Consider the following 14,699-nt stretch of genomic DNA (forward strand, 5'->3'; position numbering starts at 1 on the left):
TGAGATCATCAAAATTAATTGTGTAAAATGTTGAAAGTGCTTGTTTTCTATGGGTTCCATGTATGTATTTTTCTTCTCTTGCATTTTCATTATTGGTAAAAAACCATTTCCCACACGATCTTGCAACAGAATTGCATCTTATAGATAATTTCATTCTTGTCAGCCAGTAGTTGATCTGTATGTTTGTTTATAATGGTGAACACTAAGTAAAGAGACATGTAATGATTTTCTTAAATTGGTATAAATAGTCATTGACACACTGGAGTCCTTATTTCTTCTGGGCCAAATTGACATCATGGAAATAAATGATGTATTAATTAGGAGCAATGTAAGTGGTCCAGATATCAATGAGTATTTAATAAATGAAAAACATGCATATTTCAGTGATTTAATTAATGACCAATACTTTAGTGTGCTCTCTCTGTCATAGACTATACCATGCATTTTACATAAATTATTTCTTTAGACTTGCAGAAACTTAATGAAATTAGTGCCATCATAATTCCCAATTTATAGGTTAGCGAAAATTGAATCTCAACAGAAAAAAATGAGATGCCTAAGATCACAGCAGAGGAGAGATCACAGAGGCCTAGCAATGAATTGACCCCCATAAGCCTGTCACTGGAGCAAACATGCCCAACTGAGCTTTAGAATAGTGTGTGCTCTAAATTGTTTCTTTGTCTGCTCTGTCATCCTCATGTTTATGTAAATACTCTTGTGAGTAACCACATGTATTTGCAGTATAAATGGCTGTGTGTTTGAAAGTGAAGTCTGGGCTTATGGAAAAGGTTTCTTTACTTTGACTTAACTGATTCATGCAGAGATCAAACCCACAACTGTGGCTGGGTATATTTTCCTCTCTAACCAACTTGTCTAACCAGTCCAGACTCAACTGTTTGAAAATACAGTGACCCTGATGGTTAAATCTCGGAACCACTAGGAGACTTGGCAACTTGAATCCATCATTCTTTGTCGCTGGTGTAATGGTCTCCTAACTTGCTTTGATGAAGAGTAATATATAACAGTAGCTTGTAGCATAGGGTGTAATTATGCAAGATGGCCCACAGCTTGGGTGTGTTTTGAGGCCTAAGGCTAAAGGCCAAACTCACAACCTGCTGAGGGAAGCAAATAGTATTCTGTAGCTCCTTGAAAGTCACAAGTGCTGAAAGGGAATTTAGATGGAACTAATTGCTTAGCTTGGGACTGTCAAGAAGCCCCAGGGCAGTCAAATTTACAAGTTCTGTGAGTAAAAGAATTATGAGTGAATGGGAATATTGAGACTTATGAGTTTTCAACTGGTCAGGGGTACAGTGATTATAAGGCAACCTTGCTTGATGATTGTTAACTCTTTTTATGAATCATTAGTTCCAAGAAATCATTGTATTTCTAGAGGGAATTTAGAAGGTCCTTCCATTTTCAAATAAATGAGGTTGCTCCTACGCTGCCTGGGAACAGGGAACAGCAAAATATAAACGGGGTGGACTAGGCACACTGCTGTGAATAGTGCTTAAAGTGGCTGCAGCAATGGAAAGAGAGGAGGAGGCTAAGATGACTGTCAGCTTTCTGACTTGGCAGTGAGTTGGAAAGTGATGCTATTTATTGAGGTGAGAGTAGTAAAAGATGGTGGGAAAAATGGTGAGACAGCTGTGTACATTCTGCTTTTGAGACATGTTCAGTAGGTCTTGCAAGGTAGGTAATGTGATTTGGAATTCAGGAGAGAAGTAGGGACAGATATCAATAACTTGCAGCCAGAGTTTGAAATCTTGCTTCTGTTTTTATCAATGCCTTGGCCTTATGCACACTGCAGGAACGTTCTAAGCTTCTGTTACTCAGTAAAATTATGATGACGATAGCAGTAACTATCAGAGTTATTCTGCAGATAAAGTGAGATGTTGACTGTATAGGCTTTGACATCACACTTCCTTCCACTCAGTACTCACCAGTTGCTAGGTAACAAGAACACAGAAAAGTAGATGCATGAATTTCAAGTGTGTAGATATACTTTATATAAAATTTTATGTACGTCCATGCCGCAATACTGCAAATGCCAGATGGCTGTTTAATAGCTTGGTTGGAAGTAGATTCTTTCCTCTGTGATCTCTCCTCTGCTGTTGCCAATCTCATCTTGAAATGGGAATGATAGTGACAATAGTTGTGATGATTAAATATTTTCTTACTATTTGTCTTCTTTACATATCTCTTATGTGACAATCTTTTAGAGTGTGCAGCTCAGGTACTTTTTGCCTAGTTAAGCTTAAGGAATTCCACGGGGAAAACCTCATAATATCATAAAATACTAGTATCAAAACAGTACTGTAGGGAACCAGCAGTTAGCGTAATGGCTATGTCGCTGGACTCCCACGTAGTTGACCGTGGTTCGCGTCCCAGACCCGGTGGCTTAAAACTCACGCCGGGCACGTGTGCGTGCATGCCCAAGAGCTGAATGGAGGAGAAGGGATTGTGGCGTGACCATCCCCCCCCGGGGGTGATTTCTCACTTTCTGTCTCTATGTCTCTCTCTGTCTGTCTGGCAAGTGCACGTGCCCTATAGCGAAAACCTCTCAAAAAAAACCCAAAAAAACAAAAAACCAGTACTGTAGTCAGTTTATCACGGGAAGCAAACTGTGTCTTTTTTTTTTTTTTTTTTATCATTTCTCTGTAATTGTCCTTGAATGGTTCGAGAAGACTTACTTTTTTTGCTATCTCCTTTCTTGGAGATTATAAAGGAGACCTTGTCTTCAGCTCCCAGTTCTTACTGGACCTTTTTTTTTTTTTTTTTTTTTTTTAATCCCTAGGCTAGGTTTCACAACTTTTCATAAGCTGACCTGTTCAAACTAAATACACTTGGACTTCATCATATAACATGGTCACAGTGGGTCTATAAATGGATTTCAGCACATTTTTAAATCCATGAGTTTAAAAGTCTGAGACTAGATTTGTTAAGAGCACAAACTGGCTAGTCTCTGCTCAGTGACACTGAACAAGGTATGCAGCCCCTTCAGTCCTTAACACACTTGTAAAGGCGAAGGTGGAATGATTTAAAGTAACTCCATCATTAGGCTTATGGTGAGAACTCAATCTGACAATGTGTGTAAATTTCCTGGCTTGTGGTTAATAGCTATTAACTTTTAGGTTCCATTATTGCCATATTAAAGGGTTCTTACAATTATGGGATACAATTGTCAATCAGGCTCTTTAAATTGCTTGAACTACTTTTTAATGAGGCAGTAGTTACTATTGGTCTTGTTCAAAAGAAAAGAAAAATATCTGAAATGACAACATAATACAACGAATAATCCAATTTCCTCCATCCCTTCTGCTTCATTGCTTGCTTTCTATTTAAGTAGCACTGAATGGCCCTTTCATATTACATGTGTGCTCTGATATAACTTTGTAGATACTCCAGCAAGACACCATGTGCCCAAAATGCTGACTTTCTCCAGTGCCTATAGTGTGAGTCATTGGCCTTTGCTGGATGGTAGTGCTGTCATTATTATGAAACATTCAAGCTCAAGGGGCCATATTCATTATACATTCATGTTTTTCTTGGAAAGTTCAATTTAAGATGTTATTTTTTTCCCTGAATATTAAGTCTGCCAATGTCATTCTGTCTGTGACCGCTATTATAAAAATAGATGCTTCAGCCAAAATAACTGTAGCTTTAATGAGTACGGTGTTTTTATAATAGTGAAAATACTACAACAGGATTTTTTTCCCCACATGTATCAACAGCTCAGAAAATGAACTGTCTGCCTTAGAGTACGTTTATTCGCTAAAATTAAAAAACACAAGAAGGCATAAGTAATTTGGTATAGTTACAGAGTTACTATTAGAGATCAAAATCATTATCCTGAAATCATAATTATTATAGAAAATTTATTTCTTAAGAGGAGAAGTTGATTTTCTTAGGCTTGACATATTAGTCATTCAACTTAAGACGTGTGTGTGCTTGGTGGTGATTTTAATTGACTAAATTAATTGATGAGTCTATTACTACTTCTAATTGAAAAAGTAACTCAATATTATTATGACTACTTTGGGTAAAAGGAAACTAAAACACAGGTATCTTGCCAAATATAACATTTTCTAAAAGTTAATTAACACAGCATGATGCACATGCTATGTGCTTAATTACTTGTTACTAAATTAATGAGTGGAAATGTATTTCATATCTCCTATTTTCTAGCTGATGGCATTATTTTAAAAAAATCTTACTTGTATTAATATGTTTCCCATCCCAGGAAATTTCATTCAAACTAGACACGCATAACTTGGAGTCTGGCAGACTGAAATGTCCTTTTGATCCTCAGCAGCCATTTGCTTCAGTAATGACAGGTAAGAGCAATGACAGACACTTCTTATTTTTAAATGATTTTCTGAAAAGGTATGTTTACACCAAAACACATTTTCTGGTTGAACTGAACATAATTTTGGATTACTCTTTCACCAGTTACTTGGTTCCAGTATTTTAGTGCCAAATCTTTCAGTACCTAGTATCTTTATCAAAAAACTGAGGATATAGCACTTCTTAAAGTCTATAGTTACTTTTGAATGAACTTCAGGATTTATTCTTCTAATGCAAATGACATATACCTACTACTTGTTTTATAATTTTACTCCTAGATCTACTGGTTTTAATTTCACTGGGCTACACTCTCATTTGACTTAGTATGGGTGTTAAGTTTAACAAATTAATAAACCAAATGGGTAAACTATAGTCTATAAACTATAGGCTATAATAAAATGATATAATACCTTTTCTTCCAATATCACTATAACTGGATTATATTAACGGAAATACTGTGAGATTTTTCCTAACACATTGAATTTTACCTTGCTTTGTCTGTATCTTAAATTTCCTTATGAGGTGACTGTCCTGTTAAAAGAATGCAGGGCCTTGTGAGCTGAAGTCTGTTCTGAGGAATGTCGGCAAGACCTCTGAATTTCAACCATAATAAGAACTGCTTTTGTCTTGGTTTGGTTCATGACTTCAGTCTTTTTATTTAACTTGTCTATCAAATGTTTGAACAGATGATAAGAGTGAAGCACCAGGACATTTTAATTTTCACTCAGTAAGAGCTAGCTATCCTCCTTTGAAGTGAAAGTGAGTGTGTTTGTGTGTGTTTTTAAAATTATATGACGAATGTGCAGTTGTTAGTATAAGAAAATGAGATAGATGATTTGGGATCCTGATCTGTCAAGTGAGATTGACACACCCTTAATAAAACCAGCACGTTGTTAGCCATTGGTGACCTCTCTTAGGAATCTTTAAATAATTTAAATATATAAAACTTAAAAACCTGAATATTTAGATCCAATTTTTATGTTGAAACACAATACATTTTCCTGATAAGACACTGAAATATGTGTAGTTTCATGTTTTGAAGTGATGATTTGCTTCCTTTATTTTTACCTTGGTTTTACATAATGTCTTTGTTATAATCATTGTTTAGTACTTCTAATTAAAAAAAAAATTCTACGGTAAAATATGGGTATTTACCTGATATATTTTAGGAAAGTACCATAAGACCACGATAGTACCTTATCGACATCTACTTCACAAAGGTGGATTTCTCTCTTTTGTGTTTCGTTTTGTTTTGTTTTTATTTTAGCAGTTAGCTATTGTCATTTTTTAGGTTGAATTGCCCCAAATAGTTCAGTGAAAGGTTTATTTTCATGGGTATAATCAGATTTCTTAATCACATCATCACTTCTAGTATAAGGCAATATTTTAACAATATGTTTTGGAGGAAGACTGAATTTCAGTCATAAAGCAGTGTCTTTGTCCTCATATTTAAGCATCTAAAATCTAAATGGTATGTAGAGATTGACCATTTTTTACTTCATTCTATTAAGTGTATTACAGTTGACTAGAAAAGTCTCTTGAGATGGAAGAGGCTTAGCTCTCAAAGAGGCAGCATATTCTACTTCAGGGACTGTCCTCTTCCTGCCTTCCTTCTGGCTCCCACCTAGTGCTCTGACTAGGGCTAAGGAACATGGACCGCCTCCCCCTCTTCTTTCTTTTTCTTATCCATTCCCCCCTTCTCTCTTCTTTCTAGTATCATCTCTCTCTCTCCTTCTCTTCACCTTCCTCATCATCTCCCTCTTCTTTCTGCTTCCCTTTTCCCCTCCTCCATTATCCTTTCCTTTCTCCTCCCTCCCTCCTCTGCCTTCTTTCTCTCTTTCTCTCTGATAAAACATGAACATGCACTTAAGTAACAGGACAAAGAAGTTTGGTATGCAGTAATGGCAACATCTTCCCTTTTCAAGAATTCGAGTTTATCAGAACTATTAGAGACATGATTAGCTACAAGGAATGCAGCATGTTATAATTACAAAGAATGACTTCAGTGCTGAAAGCTCCCTTTCAGCAGGGGTTAGGCAAAGAAAAGTTGTGGTCATTAAGGTTGTGTCGGTTAAGTAAATACAAATTACACAATCCATTCCTCATTATGGCATTTAATTTTTAATATTTTGTGTGTGTCATTACAAAGAGAAACTCCTCGTTGTGATATTTCTTTGAATTATTTGTGGGAAGAAGAAAAAGAAAAAGACCTTATCTAAAGGAAAACGAACACACACAAAACTGTAAGTTCAGAAGAATTAGGGCTTTTTTATATTGGAGTACCTAGTACCAGCTTCCTAAAGGTAATGGAGTTACTTTTTCTTTAATTAAAATAACTTCTCAAAATTTGAAAGTGAAATTTACATATTCTAGTGTTAAGCTGTAAACATTTTCGGTGTGATGCTGTGAAAGTTGTGTATTCAAATAATAACAACTGTTATAACTCTTAGAAGTTGTATGTACTTTTTCTCCCCACCCCCCAGATGAGTATCTCTACTCTGGAACAGCTTCTGATTTCCTTGGCAAGGATACTGCATTCACACGGTCCCTCGGGCCTTCTCAGGACCACCATTACATCAGAACTGATATTTCAGAACATTACTGGCTCAATGGTTAGTGGTTTTATTCATTTTTGATTGTTTTGCTTTTGCTTTAAGATAGATAAGAAGCTTATTATTATTTATTTAAATGTGTTTAGCAAGACACCCAGTGGTATGCATGGTGGTTGGGGCAACTGGGTCCCACAATAACTGTGTGGTTCAAATCCCAGACCCAGCAGCTTGACGGTCATGCTAGGCGTGTGTGTGAGTGCCCAAAATCCCAAGAGAAGAATGGAGGAGAAGGGATTGCATCATGGCCATCCTCTCTGGGATTATTTCTTTCTCCCCCTCTCTCTCTCATGTGTACGTGTGGCCTATAGTAAAAACAAACAAACAAAAAATAAAATAAATGTGTTTTGGGATCATAGATTTGTCTCAACAATATAAAATACACTTAAAAATAATCCTACATCAAGTTAAATCTCAAGAACTGTTTGTTTTATGTATGTAGTTATAGATGGTATTTATTGAGTTTGTACTATTTCCTTCACACTATTCTGTACTCTAATTGATATACATGTATACATTTTTTTCGGAGAGTTTTTTTTTTTTTTTTTTTTTGCTATAGGGCGTGTGTGCTTGCAAGAAATGAAGAGACAGAGAAATAGAAATGAGAAATGACCCTCGGGGGGGAGGGGTGGTGATCACGCCGCAATTCCTTCTCCTCCTCTTGGAATCTTGGGCATGCAGGCACATGTGCCCTCCGTGAATTTAAGCCACCAGGTCCGGGACTCGAACCGTGTTTGACTACATGGGAGTTCAGCGACATAGCCATTATGCTAACTGCTGGTTCCATGTATACATTCTTTTAAAAAATTGCCAGACGATGTATGTGCTCATTGGAGAGAGAGAGAAACAGACAAGAGAGACCATTCTCATGTTACAATTCCTTCTCTTCTTGTTTCTTCCCCATTTCAAAATTTTGGGCAGGCATCCACACATGCCAAACATGTCTCTCAAGCTGCTGGATCCCAGACTCAAACTGTTCAGTTGGCCATGTGGAATCCAGATGCCTTAATCATGATGGTAAAGGCTGACTCAATTGATATTTTAATATCATTATATTATATGAAATGTATAATTATTGCATCATTTTTAAAGATAAGCAAACTGAAATAGAGATAAATTAAGTACTTTGTTCAAGGTCATACAATTTGTCTGTTGCAGAGCTGAGATTCAACCTGGTAATCTTACTCCTGTAGTCTGGGTTTTAAAGACTAAGCCATATATTGTCTTTTAGTTCAATGGGAAAGGATTAGACTATAATACTAACTTCTGCTGCTTAAAGGTAATTTGTTTGGGATAAACTACATCCTTCCAAAATTTTAAGCAAATTGATATTGATGTAGGTTTAGTCTGATTATTTTTTTATTTAAGAGGCTTACAATGTAACTAAGACAAGGAATAATACCAAGGCTTTTCCTGCCACTGCCTTAAAACTACCAATTTCTTCATGATTTTATAATGTGTTCAAATTAACATAGAATTTATTCCAGGGCAGGATAGTGACATAGCCCTGTTTTTTAAGCAGGCAGACATCACTTCTCACTGCTACCATAAATATTGGGTTTTAGTGGAGAAAGGTTAGAGATTTCCTAGGGGCTATCCTTCTTTCTTTCAGTGTCATTTAAGCAGTGACAACATAAACAAAAGGGAAAACACTTTTTAAACATTTGCTTAGTCAAAATCTCCAGATCTATTTGTTTACACTATACTGTGGATCTCCATTGACCAAAAGAGTACCCTATTAATAGAGAAAACAAAATTCAGAATATCTCTAAGTTTGTAATTACTCAAAAATTTCTTAAGAAATGCATAAGGAAAGAATATCTTTTTCTGCTTTATAAGATTGTTGTGGAATATTTGGTTTGAGAATAACTCCATAGATACTCAGATATCTTAGGTAATAAGATATTTTTGTGGATTTTTCATAAATTATAAGGTATATCTCTCTGTGTTGGGATGATAAATATTATCACATGGCTACTTATTGAAGATATTCTATTCTTTTCTTTAACCATGATTTATCAATAAGGAAGTCTGGAACATTGTTAAAACAATAAATGTAGGAAATATGTATTCAACTATTATTTGTCTAGGGTGTTATTGTTAGTTATAGTTGTGTGAAGAAACTGACAAAGTAGGAAGTCCTTTAATTGGTTTAATATTCCCTTAATAAATAAATTTTGAAGCTCTATTGCTTACAGAGTGTCATTCTATGCATGGGGCCAGCACAGAGAGATGGGACCAGTCTCTGACCTTTGGGATGATGAATGCCTTGTTCAGCCTGGAGCCTAAGGAGTGGGAGATGAGATTGCAGAGCTGTAGATATTATCCTGAAGCCAGCAGAGAGCTAATGTTGGTTTACATTTTATTTATTTTTAAAAAGGTAAATGAAAATTACATGAAGGGATGAGTAGACGAGAAACAGAGAATGAAAAGGCCATTGCGTGAAAAAAAGAGAATGAAGAAGGTACAGGAACAAAGGTAGTGACAGTGGGGATGAACATGAGAATATATAGCAAAGAACATCTGAGAGAGATGGTAGCTGTTTGTGAACAGAAGAACTCAAGGACACGAGACAGGGATCAAGATTTTAGATTGTACGAAAACTTTGCAATTGAAGAAGCAGCCAGTAGAAAGAAATAAAATGAAGATAGGATAAGAAAACTTGATGGACTGAATTTAGGCAAATGATTAAGAATCAGGAGAACTGGGACCAGCAGTTGGCATAATGGCTATGTTGCTGGACTCCCATGTAGTCGACTCCAATTTGAGTCCTGGACACAGTGAATTAAATTTACGCCAGCGTGTGTGCATGAGTGTGTAAGATCCTGAGAAGAGAATGCAATAGAAAGGATTGTGGCATGGCTATCCCCCCTGGGGGGTGATTTCTTGCTTTCTGTCTCTCTGTCTTTCTGGCGAGCGCATGAGCCCTATAGCAAAAACTCTCAAAAAAAATAATAATAATCAAGAGAACTAACTAACTAACATTTATGTTTCCATTCCAGGTCATACAGAGAGATTGCTTAGTGGTTAAGTGTCAGGGTGATCATATGATTGGTTTATTCAGGACATTTGTAGCTGACTTCCATTGTCCTTTCACTCTCAAATGCGTCCTAGTTTAGACAATAATTACAGATCTTTTTCTGTAGAACTTAATTGGGCTTAAATGCTGAATATAATTTATTTGTGACTTGGATCAAACTTTTCCATGCATACAAATTTTTTGCCTAAAAATATGGCATAATGATAACATCTGCTCACAGAGTATCATAAGAATTAAATTAGGTCATACAGAGAAATTTGTTAAAAGATAATTTTTGTGAACTGAATTAGTGTCATTGATATTATCATTATTACCACTATTGCTGAATGTGAAAGAGATAGGAAATGGGACTGAAATTCTCTAACATCTGTGATTCTCTAACATCTCTTTAATATTTTCAACTATTTCTTTCTTTTTTTCTTACTCACCATTTAGTACATAGACATGCACTAAAGAGAGAGGAGGAAGGTTCTTCATAGGACCCTGAACCTGTTCATCCCATCCTCCAGCTTGTCAGATTATGAGCACTTGTGCACATGGCAGGCATATTTCAAGCTGAATGGTTTGGGGATTTGAGTCTTGGTTGCCTTATGGAATCCTGCTTCTCTGGAGCAGCACATTACTTATTCTCTGCAAAACACAGACAATCCCATTTGAAACTACTGCCCATCTTACCTCTCCCTTCTTTTTTCTTTTTTTTTTTTTTGGAGAGATTTTTGCTATAGGGCGCGTGTGCTCTCCAGACAGACAGAGAGAGACATAGAGACAGAAAGCGAGAAATCACCCCCCAGGGGGGATGGTCACGCTGCAATCCCTTCTCCTCCATTCTCCTCTCGGGATCTTGGGCACGCACGCACATGCGCCCGGCGTGAGTTTTAAGCCACAGGGTCCAGGACACGAACCACGATCGACTACGTGGGAGTCCAGCGACATAGCCATTACGCTAACTGCTGGTTCCCTCACTTCTTTCTTTCTGTACTTCATAATTCTGGGAGCTCATGGGACCAGCAGTTAGCGTGACGGCTATGTCGCTGGAATCCTATGTAGTCAACCGCGGTTTGAGTCCTGGACTCAGTGGCTTAAACTCACACGAGGCACTTGTGTGTGTGTGCCCAAGATCCAGAGAGGAGAACAGGGGAGAAGAGATTGTGGTGTGGCCATCCTCCCTGCGGGTAATTTCTTGCTTTCTTTCTCTCTGTCTCTCTTTCTGGAGAGCACATGTGCCCTATTGCAAAAACCTCTCAAAAAAAAAAAAAAGAAAGAATTCTGTGAGCTCATGCATTTTACTAGTTTCAGCTATTCTTGTGTTCCAATATTTCCTAAAATTGTATTTCCAACCTTTTTTATATGCTCAATATTTTCCTAAGTGTTCTTAAATTTATTTGGATACTTTACATTATCATTTCAGATTAAAGGAAAAATAATGGTTGCTGCATATAGGACCAAAGATACCTTTTTAATGGAGAGGATTTTTGCTGCAGGCACGCACATGAGCTCACCAGAAAGACACAGAGGGACAGAGAGATAGAAAGTGAGAAATTACCCCCAGAGGGGATGGCCACACTGCAATCCCTTCTCCTCCATTCTCCTCTCAGGATCTTGGGCACGCACGCACACATGCTCGTCAAAAAAAAAAAGGTCCAGGACTCTAACTGTGGGGGACTACATGGGAGTCCAGCAACATAGCCATTACACCAACTGCTGATCCCAGGATCAAAGATATCTAGGCCTTGGTCTAGAGTGTACTAATTTGCTTTGAGTTTTGTTTTTGTTTTTTGTGGTTTTTTTGTTTTTTTTTTTTTTTACAAATTATTTAGTAATCCTTTGGTGAGGTTCTTTATATATACTTGAATGAATAATTGGACCTAAAATCTAAAGTTCTGTGAATCTAAACTTAAAAATAAATTACTTTTTTCCCTTTTTAACTTACTTTTCAATATCAGTTTCCTGATTCTTACTCATTTTAATGTTCTTAATTTCATCTATCCGTTTATCTTGGAATTATTTTCTGTTTCTTCTTCTCCTTCCTTCCCTTTATCTAATCTCTCACTAAGTGCTTTACTCCCTTCAAAATATTTGTAAACGTTTTTTCTATGTCAACCATCTTCCTACTCATCTTCAATACCTTACTTATTCTCTCGTTTATTGCCACGGTTATATTATTTACTGAGTTCTCTGTTTCTCACCTCTTCTCTTTTATTTTTATTTTTTTTTATTTATTTATTTTTTTAGTTATCAGAGAGTCCATGTGCTCACCAGAGAGAAAGACAGATAGAGAGGGAGAAAGCAGCCCCCAAAGTGGCATGGTCATGTCGCAATCCCTTCTCCTCCATTCTTCTCCTCCATTTCTCCATTCTGTCTCGATTTTGGGCAAACACTCATGCTTGATATGTTTTTCAAGCAAGGGTGTAAATAGCAGATGGTTGTGTGGAATCTGGCTCACGTAATCGTCAGAGTACGGGTCAAACCCATTAACATGATTTTAAATAGCATCCATGGTATTCTCCATCTTAGGCAATTTTAACCTGCCATTTTATGTCTTAACATTATCTTGAGAGAAGAACTATTGGTGCTTTACATTTGGGAATGTATTAGAACTCAGAGAATAGTCCATAATTAAGCAGCTAGTCAAGGTGAAATTAAAACTCAGATATGTTTATGAAGTTCTAGATACTATTTTCTTTCCATTGTATGATATATTGGATTGTCCGAAAAGTCATGATGCATTTTTACATAGAAAAATAGAGAAAAAATACATCATGACTTTTTGGACAACCCAATAGTTCACAACCCCTATTCTGTTCATTGGCTGCACATTCCGTGCTCTGCAGTCTCACTCTATAAAGGGTCTGTGTCTCCATACCATACTGGGCAACAATTAATCAAGTATGTGGGTGGGTATAGTAGGAGGAATTTAGATAGAGAAAGCAGGGTTAGACTAGCAATGACAAGCCCTTAATTGTCAGCATGGAACCAGGGGAAGCGCAAGCTACAGGTCAGATCTTGCAGCGGGAAGGACAGGGCAGGGGTGTAAGAGCACAATGCTTCAGAAGACCCAACAAGTTTAGGAGTTCCTTGATGCATGGAAATTAGGGCAGAGTAGGGGTAAAAATCAGAGAAACTGTCTGATATTCTTATAATGAGGAGAGACTTGATGGGCTAAGGCAGAAGATTGGCTAGCACAGTGAGATTTCTTTTCTCCTTTATTAGAAATAATAGCCTTTTTCCAGATATGGTCAATCTATGGTCCAAGGACAGAGTTAACAGGGTCATCTGGCTGCAGTCAGGAGTGTGAGGAGAGTAAATGCAGATGAACTGTCCTGATTGTTGGGAACAAATGTTATCCTAGACATTCTCTCATTTAACCTTATGTTTTGCGAGTTGAGACATAGCATGAAGAAGAGATGTTTCCGGATCTTCTAGCTGCCAAGTGCATCCTTCCATTATGATAATAAGTTTTTGAGAAGAGTTACCTATCATATCTTCTGAGTCTAGAAGCTATACCACCTTTTGGGTGGCAGTAATGTGAATCAGTTTTTTTTTTTTTTTTTTTTTTAATTGCCAAAGGATGTTTGCGCTTGGCAGAGAGAGACCAAGAAATGGTGGGAGAGGTAAAGAACAGAAAGCACCTTCCCCTTCCGTAGAGTGTGGTCATGCTACAATCACTTCTCCTCCATTTCTCCATTTCGTTTGGATTTGGGGCACGCACACATACATGCACAATGTGTATTTCAAGCTGACAGTGCCAGGATTAGAACTGCAGTTGACATTATGGGATCTGGCTCTCTTAACCACTGTGCTGAAGGCTTGCCCACAAATAAAGGCTGGTTCTGCTATCCCTGCCACAGCATAGTCCATTCTTCTCCTCCATTTCTCCATTCTGTCTCGATTTTGGGCAAACACTCATGCTTGATATGTTTTTCAAGCAAGGGTGTAAATAGCAGATGGTTGTGTGGAATCTGGCTCACGTAATCGTCAGAGTACGGGTCAAACCCATTAACATGATTTTAAATAGCATCCATGGTATTCTCCATCTTAGGCAATTTTAACCTGCCATTTTATGTCTTAACATTATCTTGAGAGAAGAACTATTGGTGCTTTACATTTGGGAATGTATTAGAACTCAGAGAATAGTCCATAATTAAGCAGCTAGTCAAGGTGAAATTAAAACTCAGATATGTTTATGAAGTTCTAGATACTATTTTCTTTCCATTGTATGATATATTGGATTGTCCGAAAAGTCATGATGCATTTTTACATAGAAAAATAGAGAAAAAATACATCATGACTTTTTGGACAACCCAATAGTTCACAACCCCTATTCTGTTCATTGGCTGCACATTCCGTGCTCTGCAGTCTCACTCTATAAAGGGTCTGTGTCTCCATACCATACTGGGCAACAATTAATCAAGTATGTGGGTGGGTATAGTAGGAGGAATTTAGATAGAGAAAGCAGGGTTAGACTAGCAATGACAAGCCCTTAATTGTCAGCATGGAACCAGGGGAAGCGCAAGCTACAGGTCAGATCTTGCAGCGGGAAGGACAGGGCAGGGGTGTAAGAGCACAATGCTTCAGAAGACCCAACAAGTTTAGGAGTTCCTTGATGCATGGAAATTAGGGCAGAGTAGGGGTAAAAATCAGAGAAACTGTCTGATATTCTTATAATGAGGAGAGACTTGATGGGCTAAGGCAGAAGATTGGCTAAC

The 14,699-nt window shown here is 37.3% G+C and overlaps 1 protein-coding gene across 1 annotated transcript in view; it reads left to right on the top strand.

Moving 5' to 3' along the window:
* The window catches only part of SEMA3D (semaphorin 3D), a 228,733-nt gene that overhangs the window by 142,679 nt on the left and 71,355 nt on the right, over window positions 1–14,699 (top strand). Inside the window, exons 6-7 of the mRNA XM_006158746.3 lie at window positions 4,241–4,334; window positions 6,828–6,956. Coding sequence (XP_006158808.2) covers window positions 4,241–4,334; window positions 6,828–6,956 — 223 coding nt within the window. The remainder of the gene's footprint in view (window positions 1–4,240; window positions 4,335–6,827; window positions 6,957–14,699) is intronic.

The sequence above is a fragment of the Tupaia chinensis genome, unplaced genomic scaffold (assembly GCF_000334495.1).
Source record: "Tupaia chinensis unplaced genomic scaffold, TupChi_1.0 Scaffold000606_1, whole genome shotgun sequence".
Classification (NCBI taxonomy): domain Eukaryota; kingdom Metazoa; phylum Chordata; class Mammalia; order Scandentia; family Tupaiidae; genus Tupaia; species Tupaia belangeri.